The sequence below is a fragment of the Bacillus rossius genome, chromosome 7 (genome assembly GCF_032445375.1).
Source record: "Bacillus rossius redtenbacheri isolate Brsri chromosome 7, Brsri_v3, whole genome shotgun sequence".
NCBI lineage: Eukaryota > Metazoa > Arthropoda > Insecta > Phasmatodea > Bacillidae > Bacillus > Bacillus rossius.
In genome coordinates this window covers 14,261,231-14,281,630 of record NC_086335.1, presented here as the reverse complement: position 1 = coordinate 14,281,630, position 20,400 = coordinate 14,261,231, and the positions used below count along the sequence as shown (strand labels likewise).

Genomic DNA, 20,400 nt, shown 5'->3' with positions numbered 1-20,400 from the left:
AATTCGACACCAGCTGCTACCCTTCCGACCACCCATGCTTCTCCCCCATCAACAAGAAAGTTGTCGGTAAATTCAAAGATGAATGTGGGGGAGAAGTGATGGAGGAGTTTGTAAGCCTACGGGCCAAACTCTACGCCTACAGGTGTGGTGGTAAGAGCGAGAAAAAGGCCAAGGGCATCCAGCGATGTGTGGTCAAAAAACACATAACATTCGACGACTACCTGGATGCCCTGCAAGACCACCGCACAATGAGGGCAGGCGTTAGAGCAATTCGCTCCCGTCAGCACATACTCTATACTGAGTACAGCAATAAGCTGGCCATAACGTGGGAGGACGACAAACGGTTGATCTGCGAAGATGGTATCCACACAGTCCCCCACGGATATGTATGAGGCGACGAATAATTTTTTTTTCCTGTAAATAGTTTTTGATTTAAATAGTTTGGCAGTTTGGTAGTTGTTTCCATTTGTTGTATAGTTTTTTTCTGTTTTTTGTTTTATAGTTTTCATTTTGTTGTACAGTTTGTGTTTTTGCTGAATAGTTTCCATTTTTGTTGTAAAGTTTAAGTTTTTTGATGTATAGTTTCTGTTTTGCTCCATTTTTGTTGTGTAAAATATGTTCTTAATTTAATAAATACAATTTTACCTACATATTGTTTATTATTTTTAATATAGAACCTATATCCCACGAGGTACTGATACTTATAAATATCTTACAGAATGGTGAAATGTAATTATACACAAACATTAAAATATCTGCTTCCATGCAGCTTTTAAACACGAGTACGCAAACACGGACTTGTTTAGGAATGTAATTATACACAGACATTAAAAATATCTGCTACCATGCAGCTTTTTAAATACGAGTACGCAAACAAGAGAAGAGAATATTACTTGTGAGTTAGAACTCTGAAAAATTTCTGGTCCGCTATGATGGGTTAATAAATGTTTTTTTTTTTTAAATTATCATTACTTTAACTATCGCATCCACAAAGATAGTATCGATAACATATATTTTAGTTAAAACCTATAAATGATAAGACTTTAAGAAAAAATGGTGGTTACAACAGCAAAATGACTGTGGATTTTGTGGTTTTCGTCTATAAGGGTCATAATAATGCTGGTACGGGATAGGAAATCGACCTTACATACACTAACGTACTTTAGAAACCTACACCCGATGATAACATCCATCAGATGAAATCAAGATGGTGGTCTCCAATAAATAAGATGGCTGCCTCCGGCAGACAACGATGGTATATATTTTTTATTTTGATAGTAAATTTATTTTAAAGAATGCGGTGTAACGAAAAATTGTAACAGGGGTGAGTGGGGTGTTCGATAACGATATCATTGTAACATAGGAGTGGGGTGCTAGATGGTGTATACGTAATATAGAGGAATTGGGTGTTCGATGCGCAGGTATTTAATTAAAATTGTATTAAATAATATATTTTTAAATTTTATTTTAAAATTTTGATTATTTAATTTTTTATAAATTTTAATTTTTTTCCCATTAAAATCGGATAATACATAAAGATTTTCAAGATGGTGGACGAAACTCAAAATGGCGGAATGATCTAGAAAACAAAATGGCGGAATGTTCTAGAAAAACAAAATGGTCGTCGGGGTCAAAGGTCAAGGTCAAATACAAGATGGCCGCCGGAAGTGGCGTAATCCAAGATGGCCGCCGGAACTGACGTAATCCAAGATGACCGCCGCGGATCCCCGGATCCCCCACCCCACACCCCTGTCCCAGGATGAACCAAATACACCTACTTATAAGTGTGAACATTATGGAGGACATATACGTGGTGTTCGCAAGAGAGGTAAGGATTCGATAGGTCTCAAGAGAATATCATCAAATTCTTGTCAGGTAAAAAAGCAGAAATGCACGGAAAAAAAATTCTGACACAGTAAAGTTAAAGCGAAAATAGGAATCCATCAAAATTTCCCGTGAAAGAATAGGAGCACTCAGAGAAAACCATCAGGAGAAGATGTCGTTTATAAACATCATGTTTATCAATTTTTTGTAAAAAAGTTCAAAATATTCCTGCTTAAATAAAGAGTTCGCAAGCTGACTTGTGCCAGAACTCTCATGTTTCTTAAGCAAAGAGTTCACAAGCTGATTTGTGCTAGAACTCTCTTGTTGCTTAAACAAAGAGTTCACAAGCTGACTTGTGCCAGAACTCTCATGTTGCTTATGCAAAGAGTTCATATGCTAAATTGTGCTAGAACACTCATGCTGTTTAAGCAGGATTATTTTGAACTTTTTTAAAAAATTTGAAAATTTATGATGTTTATAAACGACATCTTCTCCTGATGGTTTTCTCTGAGTGCTCCTATTTTTTCACGTGAAATTACGATGGATTCCTATGTTTGCTGCAACTTTACTGAGTCAGAATTTATTTATTCGTGTATTTCTGCTCTTTTACCTGACAAGAATTTGATGATTTTCTCTTGAGACGTATTGAATCCTTACTTCTCTTGTGAACACCAAGTATACGTCCTCCATAATGTTCACTCTTAGAACTGGCGAATGTGGCCTTATTTAGAAATAAAATTGATTCTTACATAGCATTTTTCAGAGAATTCTGGGGTTATAATCCACCATAGTCAGATTATTTCTACATGTGACTGGTTATGTGCTGAGAATTTCGGTTGGTTTAAAAAAATGATAATAACGACACACTTGATTAAAATTCATTATTTTGTTACATATAAGAAATGGTAGCTTGTGACGAGGACAACACAAATTTTATTTTCTTTCCCTTGAGACCTATCGAATCCTTACTTCTCTTGGGAACACCAAGTATACATCCTGCATTATACATAATAACATAGCTTTATAAACAGTATGAATACACCCATCATACTCTGAAACGAAGTGGGTTGAAGATCGGAATACATAGGCTACAGGGTTACATTTGTAAACAGATGGAGAAAATTGGCTACATTTGCTGCCGAATTGACTACATTTGTAGTCATATTTGGGTAGCATTTATATTTCCTTAACTAATATTATGTTCTTTTTATAAGGTTTACTTTATTAGAAATAAATAATTAAGTACTTTAAATCAGCATGTTGCAAAATATGTTGGTGAGAAGCGGAACTACTTAACCATGTATTATTTAAAATTTGGAATTAACTCTCGCCGATAGTTTATTTTTATATTCTATTTAAGTTTAGTGTTTGCGTTTGAACTTTCAGGTTGCTTCTGACATCTGTCGTAGAAACTAATATGGATTCTGGATCGGTGATATTAACGTCATGAAAAGGTTACTGGTGTAGTTATTGAGACAGGGTTTTTACATTGAGAAGGAATCATGTCAAAAACCAACTACATAAAAGGTTAAGTTTTGATCAGTGTGACAGGTATTTTGCACTACGAGAGAGCTTAAAAAGACATTGCAAGACTTGTAAAGTTATGCTCACTCATGAATATTATTCCTTTGGGATGAATCTTCGTAGCTCTTCTGATCTCGACAAAGAACTTGAAATTAAGGATGTTGAAGGTTTAAGGAAGACCGACCACAGTCGAAGTATAATTATTGTGAATATTGAGAATATGTTTCAGCCCATTTATCCAGAGTCTTCGACCTTTGAGAATGGATAGACACTTACAAAGTATGCTTCAAGACAAAGAAGAAGCTTCGATGCCTAAGATTACGAAATATAACTGTAATCTGGATGAGTATGTTGATCATGATGATGGCTGTGTCGACGATATCTGAGAAGATGATGAGTATAATGACTATGTAGCTGGTGTTAAAAACAAAGAATCTTGTGATTTTCAGAATAATGGCAGCATAAGAGATATTATATGTGTCTTGGGATGGTCTAAATGTTTTGGTGGCCGGGGTGATACATTTAATTGTTTCTTTTTGTGTAGGAGCCTATGCTGATATGTATGAGATCACCTCCATACTTATCGCATGCATAATTTTTCGATTTGTAATTTTTACATAGGTGGTATTTAAGTGATTTTTATGTTAGTTTAAATTCAAAGGGTGGTGGGGGAAGCTGCACTATGCTAATGTGCGGATTAACTTGATGGTGTTGTGGGTTGGTTTGATAATTTATCACTATGAATTATGGATTTAATGTGGTTTTGTAGGTATGAAGTTATTTACACAAAATGTTTCGTGAGCAACTAATGTTTTCGCTCAAGTCCCATGCTTAGTTTCACACATGTATGTGTATTTTCTGAATCCAAAAAAGTATTAGATATAAATTTTTCTAACTATTTCCTTTCATAACTATAACATTAACCATGTCAAGTATTGTCATGTAGAAGTTTAATTGTGTGTGTAGATAATGTCTGTGTGCTGAGGGACTCTTGGGTCCACGATGCCGTGAATTGCTTGAGACTGTTGTGGATAGCTCAGACTCTCAAACATTATTGAGAGATGAGTCATGATTGTGAAAGTACATCGCGACGCCATTTCTAATTGGCAAAACAAATAGTGGTTTTACTTGGTCCAAGCTATAGAGGTTAATCATACTTATTTCATGGTTGCTAAAAGTTTTTACCCCATACCCCTTTACACATCGCATACCTACCGAAACTCAAGATTTTTATGAAAACCTGCACATGAGCTATGTTTTGTGCTAAAATTGTAACAATTTTTTGGTTTGGTTGGTTTCAAGCAAGGGGCTTCTATGTTATATTGAGGGGTAGTATGATTAGTTGTAGTTTGCGGGTTAAATTTTAGATTTCGTGTAAATGAGTTGATTTGAGGCTGTGTATTCATTTTTTTTTCTTTTTGTAGATAGCAATCTATATGATCTTTTAAATAATTTTGTTAGCTATCAGAACTTTGAACATTTTTTTCTGCTAGCTTCTTCTGTGTACTTAAACTTTTGTGTTAAAATGTAGCTGTGCTGGCTTTAGAATATTTTTCAGTTTATTGCTTCTCTGTACTTAAAAATTTGTGTGAAGAGGAGGTTGTGTAGACTTTGAACATTTTAGAGCTTAATGCTTCTGTGTACTTAATATTTTGTGTGAAAATGTAACTATGTAGAGCTTTGAATATTTTCAACTTAATACTTCTCTGTACTTAAAAATTTGTGTGGATAGGGGGTTGTGTGGACTTTGAATATTTTTCAGCTAAATGCTTCTCTGTACTTAAAAATTTGTAAAAGTTACTAGTTACCAGGGCTTTTAATATTTTTGACTACTTCTGTGTAACTTGTCAGTTACAGTACTTTAATATTTTAGTGATTTTTTAGATTATTTTCGGGCAAGTTCGTGCTAACTTAAGGATTGGTTTAATAAAGCTGTAGTTTGTAGGTTTGAAGTTATGTATGAAAACATTTTCATGTATTGCCTAACTACATTGTTTTCTTAATACTTCTGTTATATTTCTCCATACGTTGGGCTGCCTTCGCGTGTTCTGTGCATTGAGCACAGACTACCGATTGTTGTGATGACATCAACCATGCAGAAATGACGTTTCTGCCCTGCTACCTATACTGCAGCTAATAACTGCTACCGTTATGAACGTCAGTGTGCTGACAATCTGCAGCATGACCTCAAGCAGTGTCATCTGTGTGGAAAGATGATTGCTCGCACTGGTGCTGCCCTCTCGACTTCAGTCACCTGGTGTAGCTTCTGTTTTAAAACCTTCAAAAACTCCAGCCATGTCACACATCATGAGAAGATGAATTACGGTCTCACCGCTAGCTATTAAATGTATTCGTGTGGGAACTAATCTAAAGTGTTTGACAGGGCCGGTAAGTTGAAAGCACATACCAAAGTGTGCAAGGGTCCTGATCCACTATCAACTAAAAATCAGAGAATGGCCACGCTTAAGCCTGTAGTCATACCTAAGCCAAGCACCAGCCAAACATTGCTAGTGACAGAGGCGGGTTTTGGCCAACATCCAAGACCTCATCATTGCAGAAGTGGGAATCTGGGGTAACTTGAAGACTTGTGTGGTAGAAAATAATACCAGTCCTGTCAAGGACACATGTACATACTTGGACTCTTATCACGGTATAACTAATAAGCCAACTCGTAGAGGAAATTTAAGATGATGGTCCACTCAAATATTAATCGTGCTTGAGTGCAATTATGAAAAGACAATGGGTACATGTGAAGACAAGAGGGCCTTCAAAACCACGAATGTTCCATTCTTTGCAGTTCGTGAAGTCGAAGATGTCATTACTGAATACATCTTTAAGTTATCTAAACAGGAAGAATACTAATTATGAAGAGGCCCCGCATGGTCTTTGTCTGGTGTTAAGCGACTACAACTACACATTAACAAACTTGATCCACTTTGAGCTAGCTCCATCGAAATATCTACCTGCATCAAAGAAAAATAAGCGGTAGTCAATTTGTAAATACTTAGATGAGCACATACGTTTTAAGTGTGCAATTCTGGTCAAGTTAGATGCGGGTGAGCATCTGAGCATGTTAATCAGTACTACAATGACTTCGAGGGAAGGTTCAACTTCACAAACAACGAGTTTCCCAATCCACTTCGCCAGATCCCTCTGTTCGAGAAACAGAATCCTCTTGCCTGCATAAGCATCTATAGCATCGACGAAAACCAGTTTGCTGTAACATCACGAGTCGCTCTAGAAAATAAAAGAACATGACTTCAAACTTCTGTTCTTGGTTTTGAAATATGTGGTTTTTGTGAATTGTGTGGTTTCTTGTTTGAAATAAGCTGATTTGTGTTTAAAAATATGATAAATTGTGTTTGAAATTTGAGTATTAGTGTTTTAAATGTGTGTTCACATTAGAAATAAACACATTTGTATTCTTATAGATGAATGATTCTGAGTTAATAAACTAATTTAGTGGAATGTTCTGCCTGTTTTTCTTGAGTCATATATATCTTATTGAGTTTTATTTTTTGTATTGTTCTTGGAATATATTGAGAGATATCCGTTTGTATTGTGAATTCCTGACAACAAGTAAGAAATTTCGGCATTTTTTTCAGGTGGCTCTTAAATAAAAATATCCATTACTCATTCATCAAATAGGTTAAATACAGCCGAGCAACACTTGTTTGTAAGATGATTCTCTTCCCTCTTGAGGTCTGGCAAAACCCTCTATCTTCAAACCAGGCTGGTTAATGTTAAGAATGGTGTGTCTATAAAAGCAAAGAAGTAAAAAGGTAGCAAAATATTAGATGACTATAATGATCACAAGAAATGTGAAAATGAAGATTCTTATAGTACTATCCCAGGTCTTGTTAATTATTTGGAACTAAATTTAACGAAGAAAGTAGCATTTTCATGGGGAATTAAAAAAATTGTACACCAAGTTCTAGTCGCCTCCATACTACCTCTTCGTTTATTGTGCTTCCAATTCTGCTTCCTCTTCATCAAATATGCTTCCGATTATGAGTCCTTTTCTATGATTGTGCTTGCGATTGTACGCTCTTTTCTATGAATGTGCTTCCTTTTTGTTGAATGTGCTTCCAAATGTGCTTCCTTTTGTTGAATGTGCTTCCAATTGTAAGTCATTTGTACGATTGTGCTTCCTTTTTCGTTGAATGTGCTTCCAAACGTGTTTCCTTTTTGTTGATTGAGCTTCCAAATGTGCTTCCTTTTTGTGGATTGTGCTTCCAAATGTGCTTCCTTTTTGTGATTGTGCTTCCGATTGTGCTTCCATGTTTGTTTCCTTTTTGTTGATTGTGCTTCCTTCTCTATGAATGTGCTTCCGATTGTGCTTCCTTTTTGTTGATTGTGCTTCCATATGTGCTTCCTTTTGTTGATTGTTTGTTGTCAAGTCTGTAGCCAGGGCTGAATATGTAATGGTTCAAAAACCACATGGTCTTGTAGTAAGCATAAAATAAAATACAGTAAGCTTTAAATTTGCTGATTTGGTATTTTTATACAAATATTATTCTTTGTGTTTTTGATGTACCCTTGCGGCCATTTAGCCTTGTAGCCATGTTCGGAAAAAAATATAATTAATTTAGGTTTAGCGAGATAAAAGGATGGATGGATGAATGATTTACTCCTTTTCTCAAGGAAGTCATGTGAAGAGAGTTCGCAGCAAAAGGGTGTAATATGTGGCTTAATTTCTTACAGAAAATACAGAAAAACTGGCAGGGTGCCTGTTAATGTAAAATATAGCTCACTCCTGGAAACTGTTTATTTTGATACAAAAAAATAGGCGTAAAACTTAGAGCTAAAATTAAATATTTTGTTTGTATTTATAAATGGTCGACATAAATATTCCGGGTTGTTAAAATACGTAATTACCATCCGGGATGTTACTACTTGGAAGATTTACGAGGTTTGGTGATACGTGGCAGATTCTATTGGGAAGAAATTCAGCCTACCAAGTACCCAAGTGATTATTAAGTAGAAAAATTGATACATTAAAAAGGCGATCTCTTTTTTGTGAAGTGGTTAGTATGCGATAAATGTGAAAATCAGTTGATAAAATGTACTGATACTATATAAATTTTAATTTTTTGAAATGTGTGCCGGAATTTTGGTATTTCGACACGATGTTTAAAATTTTTAATATAATTTTAAATTATTTTTGGAAATTTTATTTTTCTTTATAATTTGGTAACTAAAGGGTGATTTACACTTCGTTAGCCTGGTGTACTCCCCTAAGCTAAAATTTGTGCCAGTAGTCTGAAGCACCTTTCCCAGTGATGTATCTAATATTTTGCAGATCTAATACTTTGCTGGCAGCCAGTTTATAATTTCCCTCGCTTACAGGCACGTCCCAGGCCTGTAAGGTTACTTCACTTCATGACTAAAACCGCCTACAGCAGCTCTGGATGAGCTGATACCATTTCTCAAAAGCGAGCTGACCATAGCATTTACTGTCACGAATACGTATTAGGTTCTCTCCTCGAAAAGCACGTCATGGACGCTTGTTCCCAGCATCGTTGCGTTCCCCCCCCCTTCTCCCCCCCCCTCTTTCAGTTCTAAGAATTCGTCTAAGGCCAATGACCGGTCAGAAACCCCAGCAGACAGCGACCGTCCGCAAGGACGCTTTGCATAAAAAATGTGTGTGCCAAGATGGACCGCACACGATACCTAGCGGCAAACTCGCTAACCGCCTAGCCAACTTACCCTGTAGGCCGCCAGAGTGTAACACCTGACAGCTCCTTTATTCCCTTGTTGAAGTAGACGCCTTGGGCGAGTCGATTCTTTTTTTATTTCAGACACCCCTCAACAGGTAGCGCTAAAGTCGCCCAGTGCTACCAACTTCGAGACATCAGTCAGAGGTTTTTTTTGACGCCCACTCGGGGAACTTTGGAACCTTTCGGTCCGGACTCCCATACACCCCCTCCACTTTTGATTCGAGATTTACTTTTAATTACGAGACACGGTTCTCCGCGAGACACTTCGCGTCGCAAATGCAGACGGACCATTTTGCGATTATCGGCGAGTCGACGAGACACTGCAAGACTTCCATCGGGCCGCAACCGACTATGTAGTCGCTTATGTAAGGGATGCTCTCCCTGTAATTTTTTTTAAGTAGTTTAGTCCGTCTGCGTAGTACAAGTGTAATAGTTATTTTTTTAAATTTATTTTTATTTTGAAATGAAGAAAACAACCGCGCCCAGCCGCGTAATCGCGGGATCCAGTTCCTGGCTGGTGACGGATCGGAAAACAGAAGCCAACTCCCCTGTCTGGTAAGTGACGATCCGCTACTTTCACCAACCTCCCATTAACTTTTCCGGGCATTTTCTGCCCCGTATACTGTCTGTGTTCTAATTCTGATCAGTTTTGATTCGGACTGTTCCAGACAGGGTCCGAGAACCGGACGCCGAATTGGCATTTTCATCTTCCTTCCTCAACATGACACAAGCGCCCTGGCATCATGTACCCGCGTGAGCTCCGGGAAACGAAGCCCCGACCTCCGGTGCTACTGTATTGTTCAACCTTTTTTTAAAATTTTCTTAATTATGCCGTCAAACGAAGTTAATCATACAAACATAATTTCTGGACTTTAAGTACATACCTATACTGGGATAGTTTAACTATATTTGTATTTTTTTAATGGTTTACATATTTTTAGTAAATGAAACTTTGATAATTCCATGTATGGCCGGCCAATATTTTTTTTTGAATATACCTGAGAGTTGTTTAAGAATGTAATTAATTTTGTATGTTTCTATATTTTTTAATATCTGTTATAAATTTTCCTTTAATAAATTTGACGTAATTATATTCAGACGGAATCATACCATGTTTCTGTTCATTACTAATAACATTGTGAAACCTAAAGATCCACCCAGCAAAACAAAAATGGTAATCAGACCGTGGTTTGCTGCTACAAAAATGGTAGCAGTTAGCGTGGTTTGATCCTTGCTTCAAAAATGGTAGCAGAGCTGGGGTTCATAGTTTATTAGTGTGTGATTTCGTCTCTAAACAATCCCAGTAATAATAACATAAAGTAAATTTTTAGATATTTAATTTTTTTTAATATAAATATTTGAGCGGGAATCTTGTTATATTTATTTTGGCGCGAATATAAGTAACTTTAATTTTAATTCCTTACAAGCAATATTAATCTAACTTTCACGCAAGACGTCTCCCAGCGGCCCACAGCTGTCCCTCCCGTGGCGCTGTCCTCAGACGTGACATACACAAGGTCACAGACACCCCTCCCCCCTTTCTCCCCGCCCGACGGCCGAGGTCCGCGGCGTCTGTTGACACCTGTAATCTTGCCACGCGTGCGTGATAGCACGCAGCCTGCTACTCCCCCCTCTGCCCGCCGTCCTTCACCTGAGAGGACATTACCCTTTTTGTTGGCGGGAATGCAAAATATTATATGTACGCGACCCACTGATTATGCAGAGTCAGGGCGCAACCAAATAGTTTAAGTGTTAATTTAAGTTTAAGTTAAGAGTGTTTTGTGCATTGCATGACAACCTAGAGTAAGAGTTATAGGTTCTAAGAGTTTTTAAAATAAGTTAAACATGATCACTCCGGAGTATCTCCTTAAGGACGAGATAATTTATGAGCTCACACTCCGGGGACAACCGACCTCAGGAGATGTCCAAGAGCTCAGGAAACGACTCAGAGCCGTTTGCCAGAAACAAGTACAGCCAATTGCTTGGAATTTACATTTGGACCCACTAGAGGAGTTCAATATTGTCTGTGGTAAATTCCAAGACATAAGTGCTTATGCCAATGGTGTGCAGAACGATACAAACAAAACAAACATATTAAGAACCATCACACGATTTAACCACGTTGCCACTAGATTCCACAACCTGTCCATTTTATCAGGAGGTAAATTGAATGGTATCTACACCAAAGAAATTGACAAATGCCAACAACAGATACCTGATCTCACACATAAGTTGAGTGCAAAACTCATCACCATACAGGACCCACTCTTCGTGAGCATTACTGACGTAATTCCCATCCCTCAGGAACAGATACCTGGTACAAGTACACAGGCTGAAACGGCGCCTACAGAAATACTGGGACTACAGACCAAGGCCACTCTGGTGTCTCCATTACCAGTATCGCCCCCGCCTCCGCCTTCATCGCCGCCACCAGTTTCCTTTACGTCAATCCCATTTCTTGCAATCACTACTATTGGCTACCCATCCACCCACATGTGGTTTCCCTCCGCCTCTATCGCGAGGCCGGTACCCCAGCCAGTCACCAAGGTCACCTACACTCGGCCTATTCCCGAAGTCATTGCGCACCCCTCTCACCCCACCCAACCTATGTACCTTTTACCAAACATGGCGGGAATGTTTAACCCATACTACCAGTTCCAGTCAGCATTTCCATCCTTCCAGACCACCCCAGAAGTCCACACTCCCTCTGCGGCAGTTGGCACGCAAATCTCACCCCTACCTGAGGTAAGTGCATCTAGCACCGCGACTTCTCTTGCACAGTCCACCGTCATGACAGCTATTTCACATCCTGACCCACAAATTCCCCAAGTCAGCCCTTCAACCTCGTACCTCCCTCTGGCATCTGCAGCATCCCTCCCTCCACACAACCCCAATCCTGCACCAAATCAACCCCACCACTACCTGGCCAAGGTCAAAACCACCCACTTCTACAGTAAAATCGCCCACCCAGCAGAAAGACTACACACCAATCTCCCGGAAACCAATGGATTAGATACTAAAAAACTGATTGAGTTTTTGCGACATTTACTGAAACTACACCAAAAATGCAACCTACCAGACAAATAATTGTTTGAGATAGTTTTTCCCCTTACCCACCCACATCTCAGCGAACGAACCTCATTGGCCATAGAAAATAACCTAACCTTTAATCAGTACCATGCTGACATATTAGATTTTTTTTATTCCGGCGCGCATGCTCACAAACCTGCGACTTTATTGGTACAACAGACTTCAACAGAAAGACGAGCCATTAAGTAAATACATTGCTGACATTAAGGAAGCCGCTCGAGTCCTTCGATTAGGCGCCTCAGAATGCGAAATGTTTTCCAATATCGTAGATGGAATAAGCCCTTCAGAGCGATCGCGAGCAGTTTTTCAGAGCAGACCACATACTTTTGCGGAGCTGGACCGTTTGTGTATACATGCCACTAATGTAGAATTCGCCCACTACCAAAAGAATCGTTACCCGAGTTCCCTTGATCGACACCCCATTCTGTCAGTATTACAACCCTAAATGAGAAAAGAGAACATGAACACAATTCACAAAACAAAACAAAATGATTACAGTCACCATCAGAGTGGATATAATCATAACCAGCAACAGATGCCATTTTGTAAATTTTGTAAAAGACCCGGGCATGTGATTTAGCAATGACGCACTAAGTACAGACAGAAAAATTATTACAACAACAACAACAACCAAAAAAACGAGTAACGAGGTGGCCAGAAAGCAAGCCTTCTGTGCCACCTTAACATAAATCATATCCAAATTATTCATGCAATACAGTCACTACTCCACATGCACCGAGTAGATACAATAACAAATTTAATTACCATCCAAGGAGTAATTACACTGCGCAACAACAAAAATACACAAAAAATTCAAACAGGTCACAAAAGTCAAACAAGTCTCGTAGAAGACAAAAACGCAAAATGTACACAAATTCAAATAAGGTAAAAAAATTCTACCGACCCTAGGACACATTGGGAAAATTGCATAAATCCAAAAAATTCAGGCAAGAGGACATGTCATAATATCTTTGCAGGTATACCAACAGTATTACCTTATGCGAGCACTTTAATTGGCAAACACGAATTTCCAGGACTTATTGATACAGGCTCAGTCCGAAGTTTTAGTTCAGCAAATCTTTTTCATGTTTTCAAAAGGAGAAATTGGTTCAGGAAATCAAACCAATAAAAATACAATTTTCACCGCATCAGAGCAACCACTAAAGGTTACCCAAGCAGTCGTCATTAAATATAAAATTGATTTATTTACCTGGATGTTTCCATTTTTATTTGCACAGGATTTAGCTACTGATCTAATTTTTGGATCGGATTTCATTTATAAAACAGGCTTAGTAATTGATTTGCGAACAACAAATTTCAAGTTCAAATTTAATAAATCTGTTGTTATCCCATTTGTTGCACCACAAATCCAGCATCACAGTAATGTAAATGCAACATATACCGAAGCTGAGGATGAATGTGAGTTATCCCTGACACACCTCGACACATCGCAAAGAAAAGCAGTGGAAAATCTATGTCATAACTTCCCAGATGTCTTGACAAAAAAACTAGGTCGCACTCGCTTAGTGCAATATGATATAAAACTTTTGGATAAATCCCCAGTCAGATGTCACCCGTATCAATTATTGGGTCCCAAAATGGAAATCATGCGCGAACACATACAAGACCTATTGGACAAGGATGTTATTGAACTATCAACTTCCAGTTTTTCCTCTTCAGCATTTTGGTCCCCAAAGGTCAAGGTCACCGCTTAGTTGTGGATTTTCGAAAAATTAACAAACATATAGACATAGAAATGGTACCATTACCTGATTTGAATTCAGCTTGCCATTGGTTTAGCAAAGCCAAATATTTTAGCGTTTTTGATCTTAATTCGGCCTACCATCAAATACCATTAACATCAAAATCAAAACACATCACCGGCTTTTGCGTGCCCTGGAATTTGTATCAATATAAAGTAGTTACGTTGGGACTAGCCATAGGCGCACAGGTACTGACTCGCCTCCTAGACCAAGTTTTTGGCGATTTAAAATATAAATTTGTATTTAATTACCTGGATGACGTCGTAGTGTATTCCGAATCTTTTGAAGATCACATAGCTCATTTGTCTGAAGTTCTCACCCGGCTGCGTAAAGCAGTACTGACAGTAAACTCAAAGAAGGTTAAATTCGCAGTTTCTGAAATTTCTTTCCTAGGACACATAATTTCCAGTAGAGGAGTAACAATTGACCCAAGCCGCACTCAAGCCATCGCAGATTTCCAACCTCCAAAAGATCCAAAATGAATTTCTAGATTTATTGTAATGGCTTATTTCTATGCTAAATTCATACCAAATTTTGCAGAACATGCAGCCCCTTTAAATGCTCTTCGGAAGAAAACCGCATCATTCAATTGGGGTCCCGAACAAGACAAAGCTTTTAGTTATTTGAAACAAGCTATAGCCAGCCCACCTGTTCTTCGAATGGCGGATTTCACTAAACCATTCATACTACAGACAGATGCATCGAGTGTCGCCATTGGCGCAGTTCCATCACAAGAGTTCGATGGCCACAGGCAACCAATAGCTTTCGCCTCTCGCACCCTAACTCATCAAGAGAAGAAATCGTCCTCAGTTTATGAACTCGAGTGCCTAGCAGTTGTATTCAGAATCGACAAGTTTCGGCAATACCTTGAACACAGGGAATTTTTATTAGAAACCTACAATCAGGTCCTTGCTTGGCTTTTGGCTCACCCCAAGCAACTAGGAAAATTAGGCAGGTGGATAGCAAAAATCTCCTCACTTAAATTCACTATTCAACATATCAGATGTACGCAGAATATTGTAGCAGATGCTCTTTCTCGAATGTTCGAGAATCCCTCCAAACCAAATCTTCAGGAGAAACCCCCAGTTTCATGTAATGCTCTACTCACGGATTTTCCTTTAGCGTTTTCAGACTTACAGTGTCACCAAAATTCAGATCCTTACATTTCAGATATTATTCAGCAAATAAAATCAGGTACACCGCCAAAATATTGCAAGATTTCAAAAGGTCGCCTGTATCGACGAACAGTACAATGCAAAACTTACAGAATAGCCCTTCCTCAGAATTTAAGAGACATTGCATTTAAATATTATCACAGCTCACCCATTGGAGCACACCTGGGCACATACAAAACAATTGACGGCATACGCCGCCATTTTATTTGGAATGGAATGCATAAAGACATTGCTGAGAAGGTAAAATTATGTAAATTATGCGCCCTGAGTAAACCAGCACAGAAAACACAATTTGGATTTTTAACATCAGATGTGGCCGAAAGGCCTATGCAAAAATTATTTATAGATTTTGTTGGCCCCTTCCCCCGTTCTAAAACTGGACACAACATGCTTCTCGTAGCTATTTTGTATGGCTCATTCCCCTCCGGCGAGCCACAGCAGAAACCACAATACAAGTATTGCAAAATAATATTTTTAAAATATCAGGCTTACATTCAATAATTGTGTCAGATAATGCATCACTATTTACATCCAGACTTTTCAAGAATATGTGCTCTTCCCATGGCATAAAGCATGTAACCACTTCTCCCTATTATCCACAGCCTTCACATGCGGAGAGTTTTAATAGGAACCTCCGATCCGCTTTAATAGCATATCATGCGAACTCGCAGGATAAATGGGACACTTATTTGGTCTGGTTACAAATGGCTTTCAACTTTGCCCGACATGAGGGACACAAAACCACACCATTTGAAATCATGTTCACGTATAAACCGAACAATCCACTTTCTAATCTCTGGTCACTACAAGAGCTTCTCACAGATAATCCTCGCAACATAACAGAAGTCTGGAGAAGAGCTCAGCATAACCTGAACTTAGCCCACGCGGCAAGCAGGCAGAGATATAACAAGACACGTTCGCCTAATCCATATAGAGTAGGTGATATGGTGTTGTGCAGATCACATCCACTAAGTAAGGCGATCGACAAGCGATCAGCCAAACTTGCTTATCGCTGGAATGGCCCGTGGCAAATCCAGCGCAATCTAACCCCAGTAACGGTCGCCCTAGCCGACCCAAGTTCTGGTGCGTACATAACGCGCGCGCACATTTCGCAACTAAAGAAGATGCACCCCAACTTAAATTAGGTGCATCCCTCTACTCCTATTCGAGGAGTCTTATACAAAGCTTCGGCATGCCATCTACAACACGCAGTGTTGACAGATATAAAAATCCTTGGTTCTATTTATAAGTAATAAAAATCCACGGTACTAGTTTGTAAGAGTGTTTACATTTCAGATGTTTAGTATTAAGAATGTTTTAGGATAAGAAATTATTTTTAAGTGGCGCCACTTATTACATAAGAGCACTTAATACATAAGAACACTTGGTCCATAAGAGCCACTTAGCATGTAAAATCCACTTAACATCTAAGAGAGATGTAAATTAGTACATAAGATAAATTTGTAACTTAGTTCGTAAGAGAAAGATGATACCTAGTTCATAAAGTTATGTGTAAAAATGAATAATCATGTCACTTAGTTTTTAAAGTTGTTTTTTATGACCATGTTACATCGTAAGTTCATCACATATTGTAAGTAGTTTATCTAAGTCGATTCTGGTACAGGGTAAGTATACCAGGTTTCAATTATTTCATGCTCAGTGTTGGTTGCTTACCCTGGCTCCACCTTTCAGTGGTGGAGTATGTGGCGGAAATTTGGTATTTCGACACGATGTTTTAAATTTTTAATATAATTTTAAATTATTTTTGGAAATTTTATTTTTCTTTATAATTTGGTAACTAAAGGGTGATTTACACTTCGTTAGCCTGGTGTACTCCCCTAAGCTAAAATTTGTGCCAGTATTCTGAAGCACCTTTCCCAGAGACGTATCTGATATTTTGCAGATCTAATACTTTGCTGGCAGCCAGTTTAAAATTTCCCTCGCTTACAGGCACGTTACAGGCCTGTAACGTTACTTCACTTCATGACTAAAACTGCCTACAGCAGCTCTGGACGAGCTGTTACCATTTCTCATAGCCTTTACTGTCACGAATACGTATTAGGTTCTCTCCTCGAAAAGCACATCATGGACGCTTGTTCCCAGTGTCGTTGGGTTTCCCCCCCCCCTTTACTACCCCAATCTTTCAGTTCTAAGAATTCGTCTAAGGCCAATGACCGGTCAGAAACCCCAGCAGACAGCGACCGTCTCCAAGGACGCCTTGAATAAAAAATGTGTGTGCCAAGATGGACCGTACACGATACCTAGCGGCAAACTCGCTAACCGCCTTGCCAACTTACCCTGTAAGCCGCCAGAGTGTAGCACCTGACTGCTCCTTTATTCCCTTGTTGAAGCAGACGCTTTGGGCGTGTCGATTATTTTTTTATTTCAGACACCCCTCAACAGGTAGCGCTAAAGTCGCCCAGTGCTACCAACTTCGAGACATCAGTCAGAGGTTTTTTTTGACGCCCACTCGGGGAACTTCGGAAACTTTCGGTCCGGACTCCCAGTCACACCCTCCACTTTTGATTCGAGATTTACTTTTAATTACGAGACGCGGTTCTCCGCGAGACACTTCGCGTCGCAAATGCAGACGGACCATTTTACGATTATCGGCCAGTCGACGAGACACTGCAAGACTTCCATCCGGCCGCAACCGACTATGTAGTCGCTTATGTAAGGGATGCTATCCCTGTAATTTTTTTTAAGTAGTTTAGTCCGTCTGCGTAGTACAAGTGTAATAATTATTATTTTTTATTTATTTCTTTTGAAATGAAGAAAACAACTGCTCCCAGCCACGTAATCGCGGAATCCAGTTCCTGGCTGGCGACGGATCGGTAAACAGAAGCCAACTCCCCTGTCTGGTGAGTGACGATCCGCGACTTTCCCCAACCTCCCATTAACATTTCCGGGCATTTTCAGCCCCGTATACTGTCTGTGTTCTAGTTCTGATCAGTTTTTATTCGGACTGTTCCAGACAGGGTCCGAGAACCGGACGCCGAATTGGCATTTTCATCTCCCTTCCTCAACAGGACACAAGCGCCCTGGCATCATGTACCCGCGTGAGCTCCGGGAAACGCAGCCCCGACCTCCGGCGCTACTGTATTGTTCAACCTTTTATTGAAATTTCCTAAATTACGCCGTCAAAAAATGTTAATCATACAAACATAATTTCTGGACTTTAAGTACATACCTATACTGGGATAGTTAAAATATATTTGTATTTTTATATTGGTTTATATATTTTAAGTAAATGAAACTTTGATAATTCCATGTACGTCCGGCCAATAATTTTTTTTGAATATTCGTGAGAGTTGTTTAAGAATGTAATTAATATTGTATGTTTATATATTTTTAATATCTGTTATAAATTTTCCTTTAATAAATTTGACGTAATTATATTCAGACGGAATCACACCTTGTTTCTGTTCATTACTAATAACATTGTGAAACCTAAAGATCCACCCAGCAAAACAAAAATGGTAATCAGACCGTGGTTTGCTGCTACAATAATGGTAGCAGTTAGCGTGGTTTGCTCCTTGCTACAAATGTAAATTTTTATATTAATAAATGCAAGTCTTAAATAAATAAAAAAGTATTTATTCATGTACTGTTTGAAACTTTTCACTAGTTACCAGGGTTGGGTTGTTCGTCGAAGGTGCTTAAAATGGTATCAGGAGACTGGGGACATGTGCCGACAGGTCTAAATGACGCAGCTATTTGGGGTGTGGATTGTTCAGGGGGTTGAGGCGGGAGAGGGTAGGTGTGGTGACGTCAAAGGCAGTGCGTCAGTGACGTGTGTGCTTGGCACGCACGAACAGGACTGCAAACAAAAGTGTAGAGGGGTGGGGACAGTTTAAAAATAGCACCCTTATGATGTTACATTCGTAGTTATCAACAGAGCTAGTAACATGTGTCGTGCCAGCTATGAGAAGATTGCTGAGGATGAGTTCTATGCGTGCTGTCAGGAGCCTAGCGGCCAGGAAGAAGCTCTTGTGATGGATGAAGACAAAGAGTCCAGGGAAGACTTCGTAGATGTACCTGTGAACACCTCCACTCTCACTGTGGTGGATATTTTCGGGGAGTGTGGGGGGGGGGTGTGGTAATATTAGACCCTTATTCCTCAATCATCGACTTTGGAGCTGTGTAATGCTTGTATAGTTGTGTGGACAGAGTAATTGATGTCTAGTATGGAAAGTACTGTGGAGCAGGGTGTTCTTAAGGGGGTCGGTTACGCCTTCTGAATGGTATTGTGTTAAAAAGGGGAAGAAGATGGTGTGAAGGTTTGTGTGTTTTTATTAAAGAGTGTTAAATATTTTTTAATATTTTATTCACTTAGACTTCTTGCCACGACTTTAAACAACTATTTTTATTCAATATGAAGTGCATCTCGTAGCGGTAGTAATGGCTGAGGTGAGTGTTGTTACTGCATCATATACACTATAGCGATCAGACATTAAGTTGAAACGTAAAATGTTATGTATTGGATGTTGTCTCTCTCGTGAAGAGTGGGCACATCTAATACTGTACAAATGTAAGTCGGCATTTTTGTTTCTAGCATTATATTCTCGTGCATGATTAAGACTGCATGTGTTTTTTTCTTTCATCAAAAATTTCGGTGGAGGATATTTACACAAACATTTAAAATATCTGCTTCCATGCAACTTTTTAAACATTAATACGCGAACATGTTCCTACTTAGAAGAGATACTTATCTACTTGTGGGTTAGGACTCTGAAAAATGTCTGGTTCCTTTGACGACTATGAAGTAGTATGTAAATATATTTAATGGAAGAAAAAGTTACTAAGTATTATTACTATAACCATCGCATCCTCAATGCTGTAACTTTGTTGTATAGTTTCCATTTTTTGTTTTATAGTTTCTGTTTTTGTTGACATATATCTTGTTATATAAAAGATTAAGGAAATGGTTGTGGACTTTGTGGATTTTTGTCTATAAGGTTCATATCAACACTGGCAGGAAATTGAAACTCGACCTTACATACATACACTTAGGTACTTTAGGATGATGATGATGGCTACATCGGATGAAATCAAGAGGGCGGTCTCCAGCAGACATAAACTTACGCAAACATGAACTTGTTTAGGAATGTAATTATTCACAAACATTAAAATATCTGCTTCCATGCAGCTTTTAAAACACGAGTACGCAAACATGAGAAGAGAATATAATTTGTGAGTTAGGACTCTGAAAAATGTTTGGTCCGCTAAGATGGGGTAATAAATGTTTTTTTGAAATTATCATTACTTTAACTATCGCATCCACAACGACAGTATTGATAACAT

General features: G+C 38.7%; 2 protein-coding genes across 9 annotated transcripts in view; one reads left to right on the top strand and one right to left on the bottom strand.

The window, feature by feature from the left end:
• LOC134533681 (sodium-coupled monocarboxylate transporter 1-like) overlaps nucleotides 1-20,400 on the bottom strand; it is a 141,834-nt gene that overhangs the window by 47,030 nt on the left and 74,404 nt on the right. The gene's annotated exons all lie outside the window — the stretch shown is intronic.
• LOC134534406 (lachesin-like) overlaps nucleotides 18,801-20,400 on the top strand; it is a 424,713-nt gene continuing 423,113 nt past the window's right edge. The window contains exon 1 of the mRNA XM_063372870.1: nucleotides 18,801-18,852. Coding sequence (XP_063228940.1) covers nucleotides 18,801-18,852 — 52 coding nt within the window. The remainder of the gene's footprint in view (nucleotides 18,853-20,400) is intronic.